The sequence below is a fragment of the Corvus brachyrhynchos genome, unplaced genomic scaffold (genome assembly GCF_000691975.1).
Source record: "Corvus brachyrhynchos isolate BGI_N302 unplaced genomic scaffold, ASM69197v1 scaffold424, whole genome shotgun sequence".
In the NCBI taxonomy this organism is placed as follows: domain Eukaryota; kingdom Metazoa; phylum Chordata; class Aves; order Passeriformes; family Corvidae; genus Corvus; species Corvus brachyrhynchos.
In genome coordinates this window covers 148,935-163,215 of record NW_008237953.1, presented here as the reverse complement: position 1 = coordinate 163,215, position 14,281 = coordinate 148,935, and the positions used below count along the sequence as shown (strand labels likewise).

At 35.9% G+C, this 14,281-nt stretch overlaps 2 protein-coding genes across 2 annotated transcripts in view; both read right to left on the bottom strand.

Moving 5' to 3' along the window:
* Window positions 1–468: 468 nt before the first annotated feature.
* On the bottom strand, window positions 469–4,219 carry LOC103614933 (DNA excision repair protein ERCC-6-like 2). Its single transcript, XM_017733353.1, is given in 3 exon segments — window positions 469–1,459; window positions 3,374–3,561; window positions 4,131–4,219. Coding segments are annotated over 2 exon segments (1,116 nt in total). The 5' UTR covers window positions 3,499–3,561; window positions 4,131–4,219.
* The window catches only part of ERCC6L2 (ERCC excision repair 6 like 2), a 51,556-nt gene continuing 41,405 nt past the window's right edge, over window positions 4,131–14,281 (bottom strand). The window contains exon 18 of the mRNA XM_017733338.1: window positions 4,131–4,305. Coding sequence (XP_017588827.1) covers window positions 4,216–4,305 — 90 coding nt within the window. The 3' untranslated portion in view covers window positions 4,131–4,215. The remainder of the gene's footprint in view (window positions 4,306–14,281) is intronic.

Sequence of the window (14,281 nt, the reverse complement as noted above, 5' to 3'; positions counted from 1 at the left end):
GGGAATCCATCAAAAGCGATTAGACACAAAGACATCATCCCTATCTCAGAACGTACTCCAGTCTCTAGGACCTCAGAAAATACATGCAGTATCAGTCAAATCCTGTTATCTTTAAATTGCGTTGAGATGACTGACGATGTCCAAATTTAAGTAAAGGGAAAAGATTACTTAGTACTGCTATTGAGCCTAGCAATATAAACAGAATCATAGAAAGCAAAGTGCACTTAGAAAATTCTAAAAAACTTTAATATAAAATCATTATATATTATAGGTTACAATATATAATACATATGCACGACTATGCACATATGTACTATACACTGCATATGTAATTGCATACATATTCACACTTGTAAAATTCTGTATCACTATAAATATGAATCCATCATTTTACCTTTAATTTCATGGAATTACCATGTTTTGTGGCATAGTGCTGTCAAAGTTCAAATAAAAGAGTTATAGTGCAACTTACATAGAAAACTTTTGTTTTAATACATTGTAAGATTTAGCAGTGGATGGTTCATCTCAATCATCTGCACTGTATTTTTTCCATAGAAAATTTTCATTTTTTTTCCAAAGAGAACTTTCACATACTTCTCTCTCTTCTGCCACTGTGGAATGAGGGGATCTTTCACAAAGTTTCTCTATGACTGCTATATCTGTGAGCTTTCTGAGGCTCTCCTCATTCTGTTCATTCAGCATATCCCAGAAATCTTTTGGTCTCCCCTTTGATTTTTCTGCTAGTCCTGAAGAGAATCTCCTTGGTGATCCTGTAGACCCATTTCCATAATTTCTGAAGATGTCATCAAGAATAGAGGTATCTCCAAGTAAGTCCACAAAAGAATTCTTCTTGCAAATCTGAGTTTTTCTCTCTCCATTTTCTGACTGAGACAGGGATCTTTTTTTTGGCAGCTGTGTTCCTTCTGAGTCTTGCTGTCCTTCACAACTTTTTATAGGCAGCACCTCAATTATTTCTGATTTACTGCTTAATGAGCCAGATGCCATAAAATCCTTGAATGCCTGACTGTTTCTTCTTTCAATATGTTGAGCAGCAACAGTGGGTGATTGTTTATATTTTGCATCAACAAACATATCTTTCAAGTAGGAGTCATTGTGAAGCTGTTCTGCTTCTCCTTTATGGCTCTCTTGGGTCTGTGTTTCTGTAGTTCTACTCAGAAGTAGTCCTTTAGCTGATGAAGGTCTAGATTTAGATCTTCCAAAATTAACAGTGGATTTTCTTTTTCTGGAGTGTGTTGTGCCCAGTTCTCGTTCCTCACAGGCACATGAAGCTTGTGCTGGTATTTCAACTGAGAAGAAAGGCTCCATCTCTGGATGCTTGGAAACATAGAATTCCTTCAACATCTTCTGCCTGGTTTCTGATGTAGCTTTTACAATATGTTCTGCAAGGTTTTTTACTGATCTCATATTAAAGTGGGATACCATTTCCTCAAATTGTCTCCTGTAATTATCAAGAAGGAAAAATGTGTTATGTCGACACCCTTAACTAGAAACAAAAGCAGCTTTCAAGAAATTTAATACAATTCACCTCCTTCACATAACCCAGAAAGCAATCATCAAAACTAACTTCTCTATTAGGAGTACTGTTTCTTTTTATTAGCAAAGAGAAGAAAGAATAATGACTTCAGAAGAACTGAATCCCAAGCTACATTTTCATTTCCTTAGCTTACAATTCAAAGACTTACTGAATTTCAGTGTAGGTAAGATACCATAGCAAAGGACCAGGTTTCAGAACATATTTAGCTACCAAAAAGATGTAGATGGACAGATGGTAGAATGACTTGGTTTCTTTCTTTTTTGCTGGGGGGGGGTGGGGGAACAGGGAAGAAATAGTTGTTCCAAGTCCTTTTAAAGAAAGTCCTCTTTTTGCTAAACAAAAATTGGATAAACCCATGCACAGGAGACAAACATTGTCCACATCATCCTACGCAGTGAGTTATGGAATATTTGTTTCTGCTAAAAAGCCAAGTTCTCATTAAAAGACATCACTCTAGTTGAGTTAGCCCTAGTCTGGGGTCAGGGAACCTTACTGGAAGGCCGGAGAGGTAGGTTTTACACTCCAATGTCAGAGAAAGGATATGAAACATGTCACCTTTCCTGTATGAGGGCTCCAGAAGAGCCCTCAATCAGGCAAGATTTACCCCTGTTTGCCTCAAATACTATTTGACTGTCTAGCTCCAATTATTTGAATGTGGTGACTGCAGACAGCTTCCCACTCTGCCCTACAATTACAACAAACTGAGGCACGTAATCATCCTCATTCACTCCATGGCACATCCACATGTACAACAAAGTCTAGCGGCATGTCAGGTGCTAACAACCTGCTTAACGCTCAAGAGTGAATTGTTTAAGCTTTTTGCTAGATATGGCTTTAGGATCTTGGAATAATAGCCTTAGTCACTTCACTGCCTTTGAAAGTTTTACCTCAGTGAATAATTGATAACTGATTATGATTCTGAATATTTTTAGAATGAAGGGTTCTCCTGCCTCATAAACATTTATAATTTTCAGTGTCTGTAACAGTAAACAAACCCAGCACTCCCAACAATAACAGTTTGGGTAACTGAGGCCAGCTAGCTGATATGACAGCTTCTGAATGCTTACAGGCATTACCTAGATACCAACTTTCACACAGTAATTTACTTGTCTCAAGGCAAATTGAAAATATATTGAAAATACTTATTCTGTAGGTTTGCTTAGCTAGCTACAGCTTTCCACTTCCTATTTCCACAAACCACTGGGCTATTTTTATTGAACTTCTATCCACATAATAATGGAATTTAATATCCATATTAATCATAGCAATCATTTGTGAAAAAAGGAAAACAAGGAAACAGAAAAATTATTAACCCTCCAAAAATAAGGGGGGGAAAAAAGTCTTGAAAGAGATTATCAAAAAATACTGAGCCCCAAGCTAAAAAAGAAACATGAAGCCCAGTTTTTTTAACAGCCTTTCATGAAAGTGATGAGATCTGGGCAAAACTAGCAGGCAGTCAGAAGCTAACATGATAAGATGTCTCGTTTCTATACAGTTTACATACTGTTTTGTAGCAGCCCGTGATGCACATACCACAAACACTCATGGTGATGACATCTACACAGTTATGTAATATATGACCATTGAATCAACATGTTCAAGTAATTTGTGGGTTCAATTAATTTTATTAATCAATTACAGTACTCATAGAGTAAGTCGAAGTTTCCTACTAGTTCTACTCTTGCCATAGAAAATAACAGTATTCCCTGAGTAGAGTTGAAACAAAGACAAATGCAACTACTCAAAGGGAAGTTTGTTTTTCAACCTTTGAATTTTACTTCCAACAACTTTACTTCCAACTCACCAAAAGAGTCTCACCTGCGTATTCCTTTGGGTGTCTTTCCAATCAAGAAGGTGGTTGAACCTAGTCTGTGTACTTTTTTGTTTCTCTGGATCACAGGATGCGTAACATAGAGATGATGTTGCTTACTGTTCGTCAACATTTCTTGCCTTTCCTTAACAGTGTTCTTCTCAGAAGTATTGTCTTCTGGGATTTCATCATTTTTCTAGTAAAATGAGACATTGAAATGGTTAGAACAGCTGTCTCTCTGATACAACAACGCACCCAAGTGCACCCAATTCTGTCACTCATAGCTAGCATAACTGGATTGAATGCTAGGGTTGGGATTCAGAGATGAAATGTCGTCTCCCTACTCAGTTGCAAATTTCCACAGACATTGAAGGGAAGTCTTGGTTCTTTGACATCTTGCACAAAAATATGATCCTATTTACACCTCAGTTATTTTTCTGAAATTCTCACAAATTCTCATCAAAATTTCCCCTTTGCCAAAAGGGCAGTCAAAGGAAATAAGAAAATTTAAAAATGTGCTTGAAAAGCATGGAAAAACAGAAGAAAAACCCACATTAAAAAAAGCTACAAAGTATTTTGTCGGGGGTTTTTTGTTGTTGGTTTGGTGATGCTTTTCCTTTTTTTTTTTTTTTTGGTTGGGTTTTTTTGTTCTGTTTGGTTGGTTTGTTTTTTCAAATGAGATCATGGAAAAGAATAGCTGCTTAGTGATGTCCTGTCTCCCTATTAATACTACTTTAGAGATGAAATCACAAATTGTATTCACACCTTGCCATCTGCTGTTCAAAATTTGGTTTCAGATCTACACTGTTTCTTCCCAATGCTTTTCTATTTGATCCGTGGTCCATTTCCTTTATTTCCATGGGCTGTTCACAATGTTCTCGAGCTTTAGGATCTCACATGTGTTCTCACCCCCCTGGTAAGTAACCTCAAGCTCAGCAACCTCAAGCATACAGAGAGAGGTGTCAATATTACAGAACCTACAGGCATAAATTTGCACTTTAAGACAAATGTACAGCTCCAAAGATTAAAATTTCACTTCATCATTATAAGTTACTCTACACAAAACTGAAATCCCACCTCAATTAAGATAAAAATCCTATTCTCCCAATAACGGTATAATACTAGTAACAAAATTAAGATTAAAATAGTAGATATTACTTAAAGCATAAATATTCTACAATACTCTTGCTGGTTCTGTATACATTCGTTAACTTTTTTTTTTTTTTTTAAAGTATGCATGGGTAATACAGCTCTCTACTTGGAAAATGTAGAAGAAAGCAGTCATAGTTTCAAAAAATATTTATTTTTATAGATTTTTTGCATGAAAAACATTCATAGTATTCCAATCTCACTATAGTAAGACTTAGTGTATTTGTCACTCTGTTTGGAAATCAGGGCTGTATAATGTAATTCAAGAAAGTATGACTTGAATAGAATACAAGACTAACCTTGTCAATGCCTGTTTTAAAGTTATGTAAAACCCCCATAAACGTGCATCCATCTACCTCTTATTAAACAAGACCAAAGCATAAGAGGCAGTAATACTTTCGTTTACACATCTGTTCAAACACAGAAGATTTTTAATGTCTTTCGGAAAAAAGCCAAATGTTGTAAACACACTGAAAGTCATAAAATTGCTTGTCTTTGCAAAGAACCACATTTAATGATAGAAGTATTGCTAATTGCATATAAATGCACAAAAGGCGTATTTAGTTCTGGAAGCATAAAATTTTAGGTACAATGACCCACATTGCCCCACCCAAAAGAACAACTTCAAAATACCACTGCATACATACAAAGAGCATCTCTTCTACTTAAATAAGTTGCTCAAAGGTGGGGTTTTTTTAACTCAAGGTAGAAAAGGTTACTGTAAAAAATTACTGCAAGAACTGCAGGAGCTAATTCCAGTGAAAGTCTGCAGCCATTGTGAGTCACTCCTGAAAAACTTCCCAGCTCCCTGGAGCAAAGGCAATTGGTTAAATGATACCCAGTTAGGCTGAAACACAACTGACTCTGCTGAACTGGCAAACATTTTAGAAAGCCTAACACCCCGCCCACAAATCCAGGCCCTTTTTTTTAGAAAAATAAAACATTTTTAAAGTAAACCTAAAACACTTAGTTTTTTAGATGTCTCCATGTTTTTTAAAGGTCAAATCTGATGTTTATTACTCTGAGTGATATAATGGATGAGAGGGTCTACGTAGAAGTAAGATTTGCAAAATGAGATGAAAATATTCTATCTTTCTATTAGCACTACCATCAAAAAAGTGAGAACTTCAGTCAATATTCCAGTACTGTCAACGTTTTACACTATTTTGCTTTCTTTTGAATTTGACTTCCTGTATTACCCTCCTTAATTCATTCCTCTCATGGCCACTACCTTTTCAATTATCTTTCAATATTTGCTCTCTAAAGTACTGGTCTCATAATGAAAATTTATTTTCAACAGCTTTCTGTATTTTTCTGTTCCTCAAGCACTTTCCCTAACAAACTGCTGCTTCCACACCTCTCACTTCTACATGAAATGCAATAGTATAGTATAGTGCTGGTCATGTTCGTACCAATTATCACACTTATGCATAAAATAATCTCACAAAACAAGTCTGAAATTAAGACAACTTGATTCAGCAAGGAGCTTCTTGACTCTTGCTCCTCTATGGACACTAGCACATTTAATCTGTTTATATTACTGAACGTCACACTCTTTATGAATCAGTAAATCCTACGACCAAAACAATGGAATAATAAAGGAAAAAAAAATCCTTCACTGTATGCTATAACATACAGTGTCTGCTGTATGTTAAAAGAATATTGACAGAAAGAATGACAGCAAGCAGGAAAGGCTTTACTAAATATTTAAATACATTAAACACAGTATGCCTTTGCAGTGCATGTTATAAAATTTCTGCTGATCAAAGTGGAAAAGTTTCACTTAAACTTGACCACATACTTAGAGGTCATCTGATAAATGAAGTTTGTCTATATTGAAATATCTATAACACCATTATACATTTCTGTTTTCACAAACTTTGGGGTGAGGGCTAGAAGGTACAGCAAAATAATTACATTGACATCAAAGATAAAAATTTTCGATTTAATTACTAAATGAAATATTTTTACTACTTTATTAAACTTTGTGCACTTCCATTTTGTCACGAAAACCTTCACAGCAAGTTCAAAAGAAATGCACACTTTATTTACTTTCAAAGGCATACATACAAGACAAAGACCATGCAAGTGGTTTAGTAGAAGGCAGTGTTTTTTAATATAAAAAATTAAATGAGAAAAAGTTATATTCCAGAAATAACCCAGTAAATGCAAAGAAACAGTTAATGAAAGTACAATAAAATTAAATTATGAAGTGCTATTGTGAACTAGGGAAAAACCCACAAAACTGTAGCCAGTCCTTCCTGTCTTATCCTTGTTTTCTTCTGCTCCCCCTTGATCTGCTACACTTACTCTTAAAAAACTTTTTATATATTGCAATGGGAAAGAAGAGGGATAATTAAGTAGTTGTGCAGAAAATGGTTTCTAAAATGTTCAGAAAACCCAGGGATTCTTACTACAACTGAAAAACACTTCAAAGAAAGCATTTATTGACACCTTTCATGTTCCATTTAGTCTACAATAGTTTCAATCCCTTCTTGTTATGCACATCTCTTACCCTTGAATGTATATATCGAGTTTTGGATACCAAAAATGAGTTTTGATTTCTTTGATTTATGTATTATCTAAGAGGATGCAGCAATCAAGAGTCTAGAAAAATGGTAGTATCTGCACATTTAGTGTCACACAACCCATTTAAGGGTAACACTTCAAGAAGAATGAGGATAGGCATCAAGCAAAAATTAAAGTGTTACAATGCAGCAGTAACTTGTACTTCAAGATTCCACCTTGAATCTACAACTCTTGGATCTGTTAGCTCTCTATGACAATCTGCCTCCCGCTGCCTAGTTACAGCAGTTATTTAAAAACAGTATACATCTACCAAACCTCATTTTTGTCTCTCTTTGACAGTACAAAACTTCAGTATCTGTCGTCCCCGTAACAGGCATAAAGAGGCAGCTCTATACTCCGGAGCAATGAATGCTAGTCCATGTAAAAGCATCATCAGACATGACTGAGATGACTGGACACCTTAAGCCAGTAACTTCCTTTTCTTTAGTCCCTTCAAGCAAGGCAAAGGACGACCATGTTTCACCTTTTAAAATACAGCAAGATGAAAAGATATGGGAGAGTAAGTGGGCAGAAGCTGGGAGTAAGACACGTAGAGAAAAAAGAGAGATAGAGATTCAGGGATACTTGTTTTTCAAGCTGTCTTATGTCTGTGGCAATCTGTTAAGAAAGCAGACCTGGAGGATAACAAACATCCTTCAGACCTGGAGGATAATGAACATCCTTCAGAAGCCTGAAGCTGAAAATGTTTGTGTAATCTTCATCCATAGCTGCACGGCGTTCAAGCACCTTCCCCTCTTTTACTGCCTCATTACCCAAAGTATCCCTACAGTAACGATATATCATGCCAGATACTGACTTTCAGTCATCAATAATCCCTCTGACTAGCCTCCAGTGTCACAAGATTTTTCTCCTTAGGTGTGCACGAAACCACTGCTGTCAGATATCCAGGACACTTATCATTGCAGTTTCATTGTTTGTTTACATTTCTAAAATAAACAAGAATAGCCTTCTAAAATGTCTAGTTGCCTTGCAGTCAGCCAAATAATACAAAAGCAACACAGTAAATTCAGTATGATTGACCTCTTAAAACACATCTTACAAGCAAATACCAAACCATTATGCCATATCCTAATTTATATTTTCCCACTTTCCTCAAAACTTGAGAAAACACATGACTTTCCCACTACATTGTGAGTTGGTTTTCGATGATTATTATTAATTCAATTATTTGATACTGCATTCCAGTGCCTTTATCTACACAAACTACAATTCTAAATTATTTCAGCTAATTTTTTCCCCTTTGCAATTTTCCTTGTGTTTTGTTTGGTTTGGGTGTTTCTGTTGTTTTGGGATTTTTTTCCCCCCTGGCAGTTTTTTTGATTATATATATTAATTATTATGACCCTTCCATATGCTTTTCTTTAACATATGCTATTCCTGCACACTATTTTTATTTTACCTATGTTTCTCTGGTGTCAGGATATACACAAAGTACCAAGAAATGTTTGATACCTGACTGTTCATTCTTGGTCTTGTTTCCTTCTCTCTTCTACACAGAATCATAGAGTAGTCTGAGTTAGAAGGGATCTTTTAAAGGTAATCTCGGACATGTACATGTCATACAAGAATTTCTCCTTAAATTATTCTACATGTCAGGGAAGATAAATTGTAATAGTGTCCACATAAAATTTCATGTGATTTCTTTAAAAATGAGGTCCACATGGTGAAGACCATGAATACAGTTAGCAAAAAATGTCTCTACTTTCACAGGATTCTTAAATAAACCAGAATTACTTTTCTACTTACCAAGAACACGCTACTGAACAAACTGTGTACTTCAGAGCCTTATGGTGAACTACAAATTCCAGTTTGAAATGAGCCTGAATGTTACAATATCTCAGAATTATTTCTGATGTGGACATTTGTTTTCCCTTCGAATTTAGCTTTCTTAATGGAAAAGCAGTCTCTGAATTAATATGTCTGCTGTTGTAACAAAGTAAGGCTGTAGAATGAGAATTACAAGTAATGTGTAGCTAACAGTCAGTACCTTAATTGTCTTAGAAAATGAAGCTAACCTACCTTAAAATTTTAGAATACTTTAGTATAACTATATTTACGTCAAGCTTTCTGAGTTAAACAAAGGATGCTGGCTACGACTACAAGTGTATCTAATATTTGAATGTATCCCAGTAGACTAACAGCAGAAAAATTTTTCAAGTTATAAAAACTGTTAAGATTTATTACGGATCCAAATTACTCCTCCAAAATATTTTGCCAACACCAAGAGACCAGTAAAAGCAAAGCTGATAAAATTAAATAAATTTTAGAGTAACATGTAATCATTTTCCCATTTGTTGCACGTAGCTTTACTGCATAAATAAACAGACCAAGAACATTCCATAAACTCTAATATTTTGCTTGGTAGTGGAGAATTGACTACTATATCAAGTGAGAACAGATTGCATCCTCTCTATTTCACATTTACTTCCGAGTCTGTTTCTTCTACAACCAGGTAACAGAGCAAGAATTTTTCATTGGGAGCAATCTTACTTAAATTTTGAACCTTTTGCTAAAATAATTCCTGTAGGAGATATCAATGTCTTTCACCAAAAAGCTGATCTTGAATCAATATGGTTATTACTACTGTTGAGAATGAGAGGAGATACTCAGCCTGTCTCTGAATTCAAAGCTTAAGGTAATTGCTTATTCCAGCAGAAGCTCGTGGACTTGTACCCATCTTCTTTCACCTTCTCATCCTTCCATCAAAGAGTAGCAAAACCAAAGGCCATGCACATGCATCATAATGAAAACTCCATTACAAGCTTCAAAGAATGTCCCATATTAACTCACTACATTGAAAAAACACAACCGAAAGCAGAATAGTGGAATGGTTAATTCCATTGCAAACTGAACCAGTAAACTCAATAAAACAGCATTACAGGCCAATCATTCAGGAACAATTACTTTAAAGCTGAATTTTTCCCCATCCTAGAAGAGCAAGGATAAAGGCATGCTATCTCCGAAAAGCCTTCTCTTTGTAAACAACTATCTAAACTTGTTGAATCCGAAGGCTGTGCAAACACACTGCAATCAGAGTTACTACAACTGATAGAAGTCTTTGTTTAAATAATTTACAAAATGGCAATGTAATACAAATAAGATAAAGCAGAGTTCTTAATGACACAACTTTTGTATTTACAGTATTCTCAACAGTACTTAAATCTGCATTGGAGATACAAAGGGCATGTTTTTTGCTAGGCTGACAGCATGCTTAGTTTTCTCATTTACACCACATTGCAATAACATAAAGAAGGGTTTACCATTAATCCAGGTTTTACTACAAAGCATCTCGTTATTTCTCTGTCAAACACTGGCAATAGTGCCAAAAGTCTGTCATCTAATTCAGAGGATTAAGTCTTCCTTTATAGTGCAATTCTTGTACGAATTTATAAAAATACAGATAAAGTTTCTTAGAGCTGGTCACAGTCTATATATTGGCCTGAATTCATGCCGCAGAGGTTGAATATGACAGCTGGCAGGAAGCTAAGGGGAGAATACATCCTCCCCCTTTTCAGTCACCACATTTCTGTTGCCATAGTGATTAATCCTCAATTGAATGGCTGTCTTTGTACATTTCTTTTCAGTAAAACTTTAAGTAAACTTAAGTTGAAAACATGCAGTTGACTGAAAAAAAGACTCCACATATTCAAGAGGTTATAGTACAAGTTCTTGTGACTAAAACTTTTCCACATACTAAAAAGTGCAAATTAGCTCTAATGTGGGACATCATCAGTTTTTCAAATTACTTAGTATGTCCTGTTCCCATCTTCCATCTTTTTTTTGTGAAACCTCCAAGCCTTCTCCAAAGACTTCCCCACGCTCACGCAGCTCCCCCCCGCCACCACCCTGGATTCCTATTGAAGAAATACTACACAAATTCAGTTGTGTAAGAACTAGAGAAAGCCCATCCCAGACTTCCATACTGTGCAAAACATTTAACGTAAGCTGTTTTTACCAATTAACATGGAAATTAATTAGGAAATTCATTAAGGAGTGCAGTCATTTAATTCAGAATAGACTAGAAACATTAGAAGGAGATATTCAAGTCTTGCCTCTGGGAGGTTTCTCTTTCTTATGGTAGCTAAGAAAAGGTTTCACAAAAAATAGTGCAAATTATCAAAAAACCTAAGCCAGTAAAAAGCTTCTGCACTGAAAATCAGTCACGTTGCTTTGGAACCCAGAGCCCACCAGAAAAAAAAGACCATGAAAATCAAAACCACTAAAAATACTCAGTAGATGACTAAGGCCTTACGGAGTTTGTTAACACTTCCATTTTCCCCCCAAAACTAATGTCAGAATAATTTTGAGCAAAATATCACATGAATTACTCCAGACTTTCTTTTTTTTTTTTTTTCTCTGAAAGGCTGAAGTAACTGTAGGTCTGCGCTGAAAATTAACAGTCTGGCTTTGCAAGTCCACCATGTACACTCTACAAGTTCATTTCACATATTTGCTTTAAAAAGCTTTTGTTTTCCATATGTTTCTTTCTGTGGTTACACAAGATAGTTCTTTTTTGTTTTCATCTATGTTCTTAACATATAGTGATGTGATAATAGAGACAGAAATCTTCCATTTGTTTAATGAAAACAATGAATGTTTAGTAAGTCTATCTGCACAAGACTTGAATTTCAATTCAAGTGCAGAACACAGATTGCTCAATGTCATCAAATCAGGCTAAAACCCAATAAAATAATCTAGAAAAAAACAAGTTATTTATTCCAGTAGATCAACTTTCAATATAATTTTCTTCCTTCACACTTGTATGTAATAGACTGTAAAACCCTCCCTATGAATAATCTTCAGTGAAGCAGCATATCAAGTGTGTTTTGTTGTCATGTAGCAGCTCTCAGTAATTTTTACTGGAGTGGCTGTGTGCCACACTGAATGACATGCATTTTCTACCTCAAGGTGTTACAATACTATAGCCTGGTGTGATTCTCCCTGCATGCTCTAATACTCATGACTTCTTAGGAAAGATTATGAGTAGGATGAGATCTCAGACTGCACAGAGACACACCTGACTACCTTCTGTGACACTTAGGTTCTGGGACATGCAAGCAAAGCTTGTAACTATAAAGGAAGATAAGATGTACTACTAACCTATTATACAGCGTAATCCGTATCTCCAAAATTTCTTCAGAAACAGCTGTCTGCCATACTGCTGCATGGAAGAGAAATCCCCAGCTTTGTTTTGATTATCAAGACTCTAAACACCTCCAAGTATTGACACATCAATTCCTTCCACATAAGCAGTACTATCAGAAACATCAACTCTTTGAGGGAAGATTATCATAGTATTCTGTGTTGCATCGAAAGAAGTGTGGCCACAGGTCAAGGCAGGTGGTTCTGTCCCTCTGCTCTTAGTGAAGAGGAAGGCCACAAAAATGACTGGAGGGATGGAACACCTCTCCTATCAGGAAAAGCTGAGAGACTTGGAGTTATTTAGCCTGGAGAAGAGAAGACTCTGGAGAGAACTTATCATGACCCTTCAATACTTAACAGGGGTCTGTAAGAAAGATGGAGAAATGCTTTTTAGCAGAGCCTGGTTTTGATCTAGATTAGACGTAAGGAAGAAGGCTTTTTTACAGCGAAGATTGTAAAACACTGCAGCTGGTTGTCCAGAGAGGTGGTGGATGCCCCATCCCTGGAAAAATTCAAGGTCAGGTTGGATATGGCTCCAAGCAACCTGATCTAGTTGAAGATGTCTCTGCCCATTGCAGGAAGTTTGAACTAGATGAACTTTAAGAGTCATATTCTATAGTTCTTAAGTATTTCTTCTCAAAATCTACAGCAATACAATATTGACAGTTGTGGGCAATGATCAGAATACAGATAATCTTCAGACAAAGGATAATTACATTCAATTCAGGAACTATTGGTATTACAATAGTATTATTATAATTATAAGCTTTCTGCATTCAAGACCATACCACCCATGCCATGTCTGTCAATAAACCCCAGTTAATCTTAGTCTTTTAAGTACTTCCCTCACCATATTTGCAAAATAAACTATAAATGAGTCTCCACTGCTGTAGATGAATACTTATGAAAGCCCATTCTATAACTTGACAACATCCTTCTGCACTGAGAATGCTGTTTCAACTCACCTAACAGCTAGACCATCTTCTTCTATTTTTATGCAATCCCATGCACTTTTGTGATAAAAGGAACATGTTCCACAATTTATTTTCCTTTCTTCAGAATCACGTGACAAAATACCTTTCCACATATGTTTGCTACTACTATTGTCATACACAAACTTTCTTTAATTCAGATGTTGGACAGGATTTATTTTGAATAATGATATTCAATCAAACTACAGTTTGTTCTCTTACTTGTACAATTAATGCATCGTTTATACTGTTACATTTATTACTTCTGGATTTTATATCACCTTTCATAGCTGCTAAGTTGTGAGAGAGCTCTCATGATGTCCTTTTTTTGCTTCTTGATGGCATCCTTTATATTCTGATTGCTGTTACCAAACACTTTTCCAGAGTCATACAGTACTTACAGAAATACAGACTAAACAAGCACTCAGTACTATAAATGTGAACATTCTAGCTAAACTACTCAGTTGGCAAAATTCCTTTAAAAACCATATATAGACAATACGACTGCATTCCCCATCACCTCTGGGGAAAGAAGTGTAAAGGGCTTTGCAGTCTTGAATCCAGGACTGTTATGGATCCTGCAGAACAAAGCAAGCAAGAAAAAAGAAATAGTAGCGAGATCTATTTCTCGTAAGAACAATCAAAATTCTGTTTCCTTAAGCCTTTTTAAAGGTACAGAGCAATAGCAGATTAAAATATGTTCTAATATGTTCAGAGAAAAGGCAGCTAGGATATATCGACACTAGGCACAGGCAAAATTAAGGATAGACTGAATACTTACTACTGGATAAAAAAATAAGCTTGATTGAAGCCTACAGTTTAAGAGGTTAAGAGAGACTTGACTGAGGATTACAGTAGTGCCAACTGGGCAGATCTAACACTGGCCTTCTAAACTCAAGGAAATAAAAGTATCACCAAGATGAAATCCACGGTAAGAAAAGGTGTTCAAGTCCTACACTATTTTTATAACCAATTCAAATGCAAGCTTGTTAGTTACTCACGTTCTTAAGATGTTCTATGTTGCGGTCCCTCCCCCGCCGTGTAGCCCTGCGAGCGGGGCCCTGA